Here is a 12,661-nt window from a genome sequence, read left to right on the forward strand (position 1 = left end):
ATATATATATATATATATATATATATATATATATATATATATATATATATATATATATATATATATATATATATGTATGTGTGTGTGTATATATATATATATATAAGTATTTTTTTGTAAATTATGTTGTGAGTCCTGAACATCTTTAAGTTATAACCTGAATGATAACTTGGCTGGTCTTTTGGTTCTTCATCTATAACTGCTCAGAGTCTCTGCTAGTAACAGATCATTCAATTTGTTGAGTTCGTTTGTGGCAACTTTTATAGCCTGGTTAAAGACCAAGCTGACCAACAAAACTTTCTGCTTCCTATGTTGTCTATGAACTTGTATGGGCAAAGTTTTAAAAGCAGGAAAAATAAATTTGTAATCATGCCAAGCACAGATTTGCACAATTCTGGAAATAAGTGTCAATCCTTAAGTTTTCCGAATTTGACATTTTCAAACTAAGAGATTAAATAAAAAGGTGAATGACATTTCAAAGAAAACGAAAGTTTTGAAACATGTTGCAGAGTACAGCAAGACCATCTTTCAAAAAGAGGGGAGAAATTCAAGCTTTTATCTTTGTAAGATGTCAAGGAACTGAAAAACATTTTTCATTTTTTGAAAAAAAAAAAAAAAAGTTTGCATGCATTTTTTTGGTACTGGCTATAGGAATCTGTATGGTCTAATGATTTTTTTTATAGCAGTAAAACCTGTTGCTTATTCTTTAGCTACTTCATTATTAAGTAAATGCGGTTTGATTCATTTAATACATGATCACTGTAATGAAGTAATTTTAAGTGGTAACTTAAGTATTAAAATAAAATTTTAATAACACAGTGACAGATATACACTCTGCACAACATCTTAATCAGTTAAACAAGACCTGGTCATAAATGCTAATGTGCTAAAAGGGAAACGTATGTAAAAGTTTCAATAATAAGAAATTTGTGTTTCCTGAAAGGGAATGACATTTGTTTATTGGAATTCTGCCAGTATTGTGCAGTTTGGGTACAATGCCTGCAGTGTGTGACACTGAAGTCTGTTTGAAATAGTGTGTAACATGTTTGTGTTTTTTTGTTTTTTTTTTTCTGCAGTCCAGAACCCTTGCACAAATCATCTTTGCACCAAGCAAGGATAACTGCACCTTCAAAGGAGGAAATGTGCCCTTCCGATAGTGAGTTCACTCATTTTTATGATGAATTTTAAGCAGTTAATTATATGGCCTCTTTTATTTACATAAAATAAACACATCACATATGTCTAGTATTGTAATTGTTGCCAGATTTAAATCTGTATTTATAGTTTTGAGAGGTCCTACCAGTAATTCCTCATAGAAACTCCCCCTCCACTTCTATGTGAATGTAATGGCTGATTCAATACACTGAAGGTAGGCTGGTGGTGAAATGCTGTGCTATTTTTATTATGTCAGTTCTGTGTACAAAAGTTTTAAACCCAACAGCGAGGTTGTGTCCCCCCAACCCCAATGCAAAATGTGAATAGAGAGAAATGAACAATTGCATGGATAAATCTGATCTTTTTACAAGTTTCATTATGATGGTATTCTGAAAAGAATCACTATACATATTAGCTTAGTTTATAGGGGTTTTGTCTAATATTTCCCTTCAATTAAGTCTCAACACTGACTCTATCCTTTAGACTTACTGGGAGCACTCTTTTAAAGAACTCTTCTGTCTATAGACTGTACTGTTTTCTTGCTGCCCATTAATCTCTTTCACAAACACACTGTGGGCAGTAAGTTAAATAGCTGGTTTTATTTAGGCTTATTTTTTGTTTGTCAGTATTTAGATTGATACACGTTAAAGGATTTTTCATTTTTTGAGTTTTTACCCTTGTGATTTTTTTTTTTTTAATTTTTTTTTTTATATACAATATGTGGAAAAATCCGTACTTGTCTGTACAACAGTGATCATACAACTTTTCATTTTACAACCTACTTTATTCATATAAGTTGCACTAGCTTTTGCAAACTGTTTGTAAAGCAAAAGAAAATAGAGATGTGCCAGAATTTTTAAGGCCTATACCAATCACCAATTTGATGTCAGCAGAATGGCGAATTCTGATATTTATTTATTTATTTATGCATGCATGCATATATGTAAAAAAAAATATTTGTGCTAGGTTCCTGCAAAATAAGCTCCGTGGAAGCCTTATGTTCTATAACAAAGTATTATCTTTGGAATTTTATCAGTAATATTGCATTCTATTTATATAGCACCTTTCCCATACTCGGAGTGCTTCACAAATAAAAGTGTACAAACAAAATAAAAGCACAGAACATGATCAAATAAATAATATTGGATATAAACTAATTTCAAACATGAAACAGCAAAAAAATAGGTAAATGCATGAAAGGCAGAGTTCTGAATTAGAATAAGAAACAAACGAGATAAATAATACAAAAATACTAAATTCTAGAAGAAAGCCTTGAAGAAGTAAACTATTTTATTGAAGCCAGTATTGAAAAATATAAAGGCAGATATTAATTCACCCACAGCAAAGATTGTCTATAGTTTAAAAAAAAATGAGGGTATGTTATTCAGTCAGATCACTTTTCATATATTTGAGGATTTTGGCATCAATTTACATCCAAAAACTCAACGGACATTAAATGGCAATTTTAATGTTCAGTTCCAGTCTAACATCTTAGTCAGACCACAGCCTTAACCTGAGCTGACCTGGGAGCTGCAGCAAAGCAAATATAGCCAGATGCAAAGCTGTAGGTTTGTGGCATGCTTCAGATATGTGTAATGTACAGGGCAGTTCTGTCAAATTAGTCAAAAAATAAGGTTTGAATATTCAAATTAAAAATAAGTAAATATTCAAACTTGTGGTTAACAGTTCTGGACATGTACATTTGTGCGTGCTTTATTGTACTTTTATGGTGACATCCACAGAGGTGGAAGCAGCAAGATCAAATGGCAATGGCAAAAAATAAAAATCCTACAGGTAAAATCTCAAGCACCTGCACTGCCATTTTGTTTTCATTAATGAAGCTCTTTAATACGATATGCCCTTGGGGGTTTTTGTAAATATCTTGTGTAAATTGCATACTCTAAAATAGAGAACTATTCTGCTTATGTAATAAACAAGCTGCAAATGGCTGAAGAGTATGGAGTGTAACACTCCAAATTTTTTAAAAGAAAATCTTTACATTGAACAAAAAAACTTATTTCACAACAGTATCAACTAAGTAAACCACAAAAATTAGGCATTTTAGGAATTTCTCTCCAAAATATTTTATGAAGTACAACCCTGTAATCAGTTTTCTTTTGTTCCCCAATCCATCAGCTGTCTCTGTACCAAGTTTAGGTGTCATACCCCATAGCATTGCAAAATTGTGCCGTTTGGCACAAACTGTTTTTTAGGAAAATTAAAAAATGTATATATACACACACTATCACTTTGAAGCAACAAGTAAACAATTTGTAAACATGTACATGTAACTTTGTGCGCATCCAAACTTTAGTTTTTAAATTTGGTTTTCATGCCAGTCCTTGAAACCATTTGTTTACCACTACAGTAGACATAAAGAGACCTTACATTTTGTACAAATAGATTTTTTTTTTTTTTGCTGAACTTCACACATTTTTTTTCTGCCTTCTGTTGCAGTTGCCCCACAAATGTTTAGTGCATTTTATATCTGGAATAAACTATGTACATGCATACATTTTCATACCAGGGTAGGGGCAATGTCCTTTCCTGGTAGCACTGGATGCAGGGCAGGAAACAACCTTACAAAGTATGTTGCCTGTACTCAACATTGACATAAGAAGATTGTGCAGCAGACAGCCTCTGGGAATGGTAATTGAACACATGATGCTTTAACTGTAAAACTGCATGTCGCGAAACTTACTTGTACTATGAACAATACTTAGGAATCAAGCATAGCATAGATAGATAGATAGAGATAGATATAAATCTATCTATCTATCTAACAATACTTAGGAATCAAGCATAGCATCAAGTCCTTCCTTCAGCAAATATGTTGTTCAGTAGAGTCGAAACTAAATTTCACTCAAGGTCTTCATCTTCCATATTACCCTAGGTTCTTGTCTATAAGCCAGACTCATGTATAAGCCGGAGACCAAAAATCATACGAATTTTTAAAATAAAATCGTATCATAGATAAGCCGGACTCATGGATAAGCCGAACGTACTATAACTAATAGAAGGGAGGGAGGTCAGTGGTCTCACTCGCACCCATTTAATTTCTTTAAGGGGGGAGAGAGTGTGAGATATTGGCGTCTCTCTCACTCCCCGCATGGCGCGGTTGGAGCGGCCGGAGCGCGTTCTTTCTGCTCTGGGCGTCGCTGAGTCAACACGCGCGCGTAGCGGTCATTTAAATTGTGATTTTATATGTAAGCATATTTAAATATATATCGCGGATTTTTTGCTGGTTCGCGGATTTTTGCGGACAATGGGTCTTTTAATTTCTGGTACATGCTTCCTCAGTTGGTTTGCCCAGTTGATTTCATACAAGGGACGCTATTGGCAGATGGCTGAGAAGCTACCCAGCTTACTTTCTCTCTCTCTCTCTCTCTTGCGCTGACGTAGGGGGGTGTGAGCAAGGGGGCTGTTTGCACACCTAGACGATACGGAAGCTCGTCTAAAAATGCTGAAAGATTATCTTCACGTTGCTATCTTTTGTAAAGCTGCTTCCTGAAAAGACATGCTGCACAGTGCTTCGCATACTTAAAAGCTCGAAGGGCACGTATTGATTTTTGACTGAAAAACAAACTGTCTCTGTCTCTCTCTCTCTTCCTGCTCCTGACGGAGGGGGTGTGAGCTGCCGCCTTCAACAGCTTTGTGCCGCGGTGCTTCACATACTTAAAAGCCAAACAGACATATTGATTTGTTTGCTTCACTCCTTTGAAGAGGAAGATATGTTTGCATTCTTTTAATTGTGAGATGGAACTGTCATCTCTGTCTTGTCATGGAGCACAGTTTAAACTTTTGAAAAAGAGACAAATGTTTGTTTGCAGTGTTTGAATAACGTTCCGGTCTCTCTACAACCTCCTGTGTTTCTGCGCAAATCTGTGACCCAAGCATGACAATATAAAAATAACCATATAAACATATGGTTTCTACTTCGCGGATTTTCTTATTTCGCGGGTGGCTCTGGAACGCAACCCCCGCGATGGAGGAGGGATTACTGTATAACATTTGTCATTCCTCTCCATGTACTTCGTGACTCGTCAGATTCTTTTTTTTCTTCTTTTTAGTTTGTTATTCCATTTTCTTTAAGATCAGAGCCAAAAAATTTCAGTCTTGTTTCTCCTAAAGTCTACATAGTTGCACTTTGTATACAGTTGCATTTTGTCAAGTACTGTAATACTTTCTGTAAATGAGCACTAAAAAAGATGCTAAAAATACCGATACAGCATTTTCTGAGACTACTTGGTGAACTGAGGCCCTGTTTTTGATTGTGAAGGACTCTCTGCCATGTTTCAGTTTTCTTTCTCTTAAGTATGAAGACTATTTGGAAGAGTTTGATTCTTTTTTTCTTTCTTTTCATCTTTTTCTGAGCTTTGCATTTACCAAGTAGCCAAAGTAGTCAAGTATTGTGAATTTGTAAATCAGTGTTACATATGTAAACTGGAAAAGATCATCATAAAATCAAATTAAAACTCTATAGTATGTGTTAAATCTGTATGACACAGAAAACTAATTTTGAAATATGACTAGATAGCTGTTCCAAATCTTGGAATTTTCATTATATTTCAACTTTTTTCTTTCAGTGAATGTGCTTAGTGCTTTAAGATATAGCTGTCAGTGTGTCGTAATAATGTTTTGAATGGACTTTCATGTTTTCTAATATTCTGCAGTTTATCATGAAAGAGTATCAATTTAAAGAAAGAAACGCTTCTTTACAAAAGGATTTTAAAGGTGAAATATAAAAATCATTTGTGATAACTACACCAGTCAAAAGATATTTTGAGCCTTTACGATCCAATACAAAATGCAAGCTTTGAGGTTCAACCAAAAATGTAATTTTATTATTTTCAGTCTTGTATTACCAAATATGCTGAAAACTATGTACATCAAGTGCTTCATGAAAATGTACATTTTTTTTCGTGCACATGCATTATACATATGTGTATTGTTTAGATTGATTTGGTCTAGATGGAATTGCATGTTGGAATAGGTGGTATAAGACAAATGTTAGAGAGAGAAGCATGTGATGTTCTGCCAGTTTTCCTAGAGGAGACTTAACCCAACAGTTGCCAAGGTTATTTGCAGGGCTGTGGAGTCGGAGTCAGAGACAATTTTGGGTACCTGGAGTCGGAGTCGGCAAAAATGTACAGACTCCGACTCCTAATAAATTTAAATTGTAATGAAAAAAAAATACAGCAAGTTCAAATGTCCCATTTCACAAACAATAGTCATAATTAAGTACTTCTCTGATGTAAGAATAAAGCCCAGTGCAAAGTTGTGTCACTACTAGTGTGAAGTTCAGCTGATCTATTATAGAACCTGACATTCACATATTGTAATCTGGATTTTGGTACATTACAGAAAGTGTTCATTTTATTTCAGATATAATGTGTTTAACAAGTTCATTTGTGTGTAAACAAGTGTAATGATGTAGGTGGAGGTGTGTACTATGGCCTGATGTGTGTTCAGGGGTTATATTTTTTGAACTGACAAAGTTCCTGATTTTTATGTATGCTACTACGTTATAGCGGGGCGGCAGGGTGGCGCAGTGGTAGCGCTGCTGCCTCGCAGTAAGGAGATCTGGGTTCGCTTCCTGGGTCCTCCCAGCGTGGAGTTTGCATGTTCTCCCCATGCCTGCATGGGTTTCCTCCCACAGTCCAAAGACATGCAGGTTAGGTGCATTGGCGATCCTAAATTGTCCCTAGTGTGTGCTTGGGGTGTGTGTGTGTGTGTGTGTCCTGCGATGGGCTGGCGCCCTGAACGGGGTTTGTTCCTGCCTTGCACCCTATGCTGCCTGGGATTGGCTCCAGCAGATCCCCGTGACCCTGTGTTAGGATGTAGCGGGTTGGACAATGACTATGTTATAGCCACTTGATAAAAACAATAAATAAATAATACAATAGAGCAAACCAAATGAACAACTTCTTTAACAGGTTTGACCACCCTAACCCACTCTCACCTCGGAGTACTGCACCCCCCACACATCCTTCTGCTGATACCAGCATAGGAGAGACATCCCCACCCACAATTACAGCAGCGCAGGTGAGCAGAGAGCTGAGGAGACTTCGTGCCAGTAAAGCAGCGGGCCCAGATGGAGTATTGGCACGACTGCTGAAGGTCTGTGCATCGGAGCTGGGGTGTCCTCTACAGCGCATCTTCAACCTGAGCCTGGAACAGGGGAGAGTCCTGAGGCTTTGGAAAACATCTTGCATCACCCCAGTCCCAAAGGTATCACATCCTAGTGACCTGAATGACTTCCGGCCTGTTGCTCTGACATCACATGTGATGACGACCATGGAGAGGCTGCTGCTTCACCACCTGAGGCCACAGTTTCAACACGCCCTCGACCCTCTGCAGTTTGCATATCGGGAGAAGGTGGGAGCGGAGGATGCCATCATCTATATGCTACACCTATCCCTCTCCCACTTGGACAGAGGCAGTGGTGCTGTAAGAATTATGTTTCTAGACTTCTCTAGCGCCTTCAACACCATCCAACCTCTGCTCCTTATGGACAAGCTGACAGAGATGGGAGTTGATTCATACCTGGTGGCATGGATCGTGGACTATCTTAAAGACAGACCTCAATATGTGCGTCTTGGGAACTGCAGGTCTGACATTGTGGTCAGCAACACAGGAGCGCCACAGGGGACTGTACTTTCTCCGGTCCTGTTCAGCCTATATACATCAGATTTCCAATACAACTCGGAGTCCTGCCATGTGCAAAAGTTTGCTGATGACAATGCTATCGTAGGCTGCATCAGGAGTAGGGAGGAGGAGGAGTATAGGGACCTAATCAATGACTTTGTTAAATGGTGCGACTCAAACCACCTACACCTGAACACCAGCAAAACCAAGGAGCTGGTGGTGGATTTTAGGAGGCCCAGACCCCTCCTGGACCCCGTGATCATCAGAGGTGACTGTGTGCAGATGGTGCAGAACTATAAATATCTGGGAGTGCAGCTGGATGATAAATTAGACTGGACTGCCAATACTGATGCTCTGTGCAAGAAAGGACAGAGCCGGTTATACTTCTTTAGAAGGCTGGCGTCCTTCAACATCTGCAATAAGATGCTGCAGATGTTCTATCAGACGTTTGTATTGAGCGCCCTCTTCTACGCCGTGGTGTGCTGGGGAGGCAGCATTAAGAAGAAAGACGCCTCACGCCTGGACAAACTGGTGAGGAAGGCAGGCTCTATTGTTGGCATGGAGCTGGACAGTTTGACATCTCTGGCAGAGCGACGGGCACTCAGCAGGCTCCTATCAATTATGGAGAATCCACTGCATCCACTAAATAGTATCATCTCCAGACAGAAGAACAGCTTCAGCGACAGACTGCTGTCACTGTCCTGCTCCACTGACAGATTGAGGAGATCGTTCCTCCCCCAAACTATGCGACTCTTCAATTCCACCGTAAACGTTAACATTATACAAAGTTATTGTCTGTTTTTTACCTGCATTATTATCAATCTTTAATTTAATATTGTTTATTGTATCAGTATGCTGCTGCTGGAGAATGTGAATTTCCCCTTGGGATTAATAAAGTATCTACCTATATCTATCTATCTATCTAAAACCTTATACAGTAATCCCTCGCAATATCGCGCTTCGCCTTTCGCGGCTTCACTCCATCGCGGATTTTATATGTAAGCATATTTAAATATATATCGTGGATTTTTCGCTGCTTCGCGGGTTTCTGCGGACAATGGGTCTTTTAATTTCTGGTACATGCTTCCTCAGTTGGTTTGCCCAGTTGATTTCATACAAGGGACGCTATTGGCAGATGGCTGAGAAGCTACCCAACTTACTTTTCTCTTTCTCTCTCTTGCGCTTTCTCTGATCCTGACGTAGGGGGATTGAGCAGGGGGGCTGTTTGCACACCTAGACGATACGGACGCTCTCTAAAAATGCTGAAAGATTATCTTCACGTTGCTATCTTTTGTGCAGCTGCTTCCTGAAACGACATGCTGCACAGTGCTTCGCATACTTCAAAGCTCGAAGGGCACGTATTGATTTTTGCTTGCTTGTTTTTCTCTGTCTCTCTCTCTCTTTCTGTGCTCTTGAAGGAGGGGGTGTGAGCTGCCGCCTTCAACAGCTTTGTGCCGCGGTGCTTCGCATACTTAAAAGCCAAACAGCCCTATTGATTTTCCTCTGCCTTTATGACAGTCTCTGCTCCTGACTCCTTTGAAGAGGAAGATATGTTTGCATTCTTTTAATTGTGTGACGGAACTGTCATCTCTGTCTTGTCATGGAGCACAGTTTAAACTTTTGAAAAAGAGACAAATGTTTATTTGCAGTGTTTGAATAACGTTCCTGTCTCTCTACAACCTCCTGTGTTTCTGCGCAAATCTGTGACCCAAGCATGACAATATAAAAATAACCATATAAACATATGGTTTCTACTTCGCGGATTTTCTTATTTCGCGGGTGGCTCTGGAACACAACCCCCGCGATGGAGGAGGGATTACTGTAGTTTTCATTTTTTTGTCTTTTGTTTAACTGGCCAGTACGGTAGAGAGTTAGCTTCCTAGCCAGTAGTTCTGTGGTTAAATGACGTGTATGTTGCCTTCCTTCAATCAACATGGAAAATACATTAGCATAATAAATACAGCAGAGTCATAGTCAGAAGTACCGGAGACTAAGCAGTCAGAGTCGAAGGACTTATCTACTGACTCCACAGCCCTGGTCATTTGGTTTCCCCTTATGAAAGAGTTTGAGGCAAATGAGGGAAAACTACTGGTAGCAACACCTCCTGGTTAGGGGAGCACTGGCTGGAATGTGTGAGATAATGCTGTCTTCTGCTGAGCTGCCACAGAGACCTGGTCCTTTAAGGCCAATAGATGACTCAGAGGCCCAGAAGCTTCAGGGACCAACAGGTGAAACTCCATCTTGATTTTCTTGTTGAAAATACAGGGCTACCCCTAGACCCCATGATTGGCTTTTAAAACTGCCTCTAAGGGCCAGTGGATTGTGAAGTGGAAATTAACAGGTTGAAAGAAACGAGGCCAGATTCTCAAAAAAAAGATGGAAGGTGTGAAAGTGGTAGGCATGTGCTTTACTGTGGTACTTTGAGATTGATGAGTAGAATGAACTGTCCCACCTGATTCACAGGAGCACACATTATATGGTCATGATTGTCACTTCCTAATTCCAGTGTGGCTACAAATGTTTGCAGCTTTGGTGTCTATTCACTTTGTACCATGCGTCTACTTTGGGTTTTTCTCCTTGTTCTTACTTGATTGATAAACCTTTACTTTAATGCATTTGCCTCCTTGGCATTATTCTGCAGTTCAAGGATATTATAAGCAAGACTTTAGATGCTTTGGAGCAATACTGTTGCAAGATAGATGTGCAGACACCTTCACCTGGAAAAAATAGGAGTCCAAGTGCTATGAACTGCACTGCCTTTTGTGCAATTGTACAGTCTTATGTGAATACACATATTCATTTGTTACAGGTGTTACCACCAGTGCACAATCAGTCACAGAACAACACTGCACTAACAAAAAACAGGGTTAATTGCTTTATTATTCACTGTGCCTCTAAGGAACAAAAACTTTCTATCTTGAAGAAAAAAAAAAAAAGTATTAGGCCTACATAGTTTCCAGGGGTGTGGAAATCAAATTTTTTTCTACTTGTCCACGGACAAGTAAACAGAAAATCCACTTGTCCGCCAGTTAAATTCACTTGCCCATAAACAAATAACAAAAGTGAAAAAGTTTATTTTTTCTGATCTTTTATTGATACCAAAACTGCCTTCCATTTTAAAACTGAAAAAAGTTCTTTCAGGGAGTAGTATTTTGCCACCTTGCTCTAGAACATTATATAAAAGATTCCCTTATTTTAACTCACTAATAAACAATGCCTTCATTATAGCTACACTAGTTCTGTTTCACATATTACAGTTACATAATAGAACACTGTCCTAATTCATTTTCTGCCATGTTCTTTAGCTTTTGTCTTGCAACATCTTCTCCCCCAAGAATCTTTACCATCTCAGACAGCATGGTCTGAATGCTGTTCATTTCTGCTTGAGCTGAACTGCATGGTTCCTGGACTGATGGTCCTGCAGAAGTGGATGCTGATGACTTTTCAGGTTTTTTATGAGTGATGTGCCTGTTGATAGATGACAGCCAGAATTCCACAGCTGGTAGTGGTTCAAACTCTTCTAAAGGTTTGCCATCAACAACAATGCGCATCTGGTTTTGAAGGTTTTCCTAAGTCAGGTGGGTTCTTGGAGAACTCTTTACTAAATTCATATTGGAGAATAATCTCTCACAAGAAGCTGTGGAAAGAGAAACTGTAAGAAACCGTGAGATCAGCACACTAACATTCTTCAGAGACACTTCCTACGCGAAATCGCAAATTTCAGGAAAGATTAACTGCCTAACAAGCTTTGTTATGTGGTGAAAACTATTGCAGTGTAAGTAAAATGAATTTTATTAATATACAAAAGTTATCAATTATAATGAAAAATCATCGGATTACATCGTAATGTCGGCATTAAAAAAAAATTACTGCATCTCCAAGCGTGTAAATAGTAGGGTAAAATACTTATGTAAGACCGTAAGAGTGCTTCCCCTTTGAAAAATCAGCCATCATTTTGTAAACAATATTGAAGACCAATTTGAGACATGAAGAACATGCCTAAGTTTACTGTTTCCGCACAAAGTACGTACTCAGATGTTTAAAATTTGAAAGTAGTGGTAAAAATGTGCCCTGCACAGCACATATACAGTAATTCTTTTTTCTCCAGAAAATTGCACTTGTCCGCGGACAACTGAAGCCAGAAAAACACGCTTGTACGACGGTCAATTTACCCGAGTCGGGAGTTGGATTTCCGCACCCCTGGTTTCATACATATAGTTTCATTTTTAAAATCTTGAAGGTTACATACAGTATAAAAATGAGTTTCAGTTTTAAAATCATGAAGTTAATGATGCTGTTTCTTTAATACTGGTTCATGGTCTTATGTAAATACGGTATACCTGCATTGACACAGTATATATAATTTTCTTTTTTCTTTCAGATAGGAACATGGCTGTGAATTTCTCTCCTGATCCTATTTCTCTGGATAGTATTCTGCATAATACAGGTATAAAATCTTCAGCACAACTACCAGGAGTACGTGTTTCTGGACCTGGGCGTGTTCATGTTTCTCAAAACCACATTTCTTGTATGGTAAGTAATTTTTAACATTGTATGAAAGTCTTATTTGTAAATATTTATTGAATAAAGACAATGCCATTTTTTTCAATACAGACCTAGGCAGTTGTTTTTTGACCAAATATCCTTTAAAGCAGTGGTTCTCAAACTTGGCCCTGGGAAACCCAGCAAACTTCATGAAGCAAAATGCATCTACGCAAAGTGTTTTTCTGTACTGAATCAACTCTTCATCATGATTCTTTTGAATCTGTTTCATTAAATGCAAGCTTGAAACAACTTGTCCTTGGCTTCATGTAACTTATAGTGTATGTCAGAAGATCACATTAGTTCTCCATTCAGA

The 12,661-nt window shown here is 38.4% G+C and overlaps 1 protein-coding gene across 3 annotated transcripts in view; it reads left to right on the forward strand.

Moving 5' to 3' along the window:
* The window catches only part of troap (trophinin associated protein), a 103,447-nt gene that overhangs the window by 44,666 nt on the left and 46,120 nt on the right, over positions 1 to 12,661 (forward strand). For all 3 annotated transcript variants that reach the window (XM_051924067.1, XM_051924065.1, XM_051924066.1), the window contains exons 5-6: positions 1,077 to 1,156; positions 12,185 to 12,336. In XM_051924067.1, the coding sequence (XP_051780027.1) occupies positions 1,077 to 1,156; positions 12,185 to 12,336 (232 nt within the window). The remainder of the gene's footprint in view (positions 1 to 1,076; positions 1,157 to 12,184; positions 12,337 to 12,661) is intronic.

Source organism: Erpetoichthys calabaricus, chromosome 3 (genome assembly GCF_900747795.2).
Source record: "Erpetoichthys calabaricus chromosome 3, fErpCal1.3, whole genome shotgun sequence".
Taxonomy (NCBI): Eukaryota; Metazoa; Chordata; class Cladistia; order Polypteriformes; family Polypteridae; genus Erpetoichthys; species Erpetoichthys calabaricus.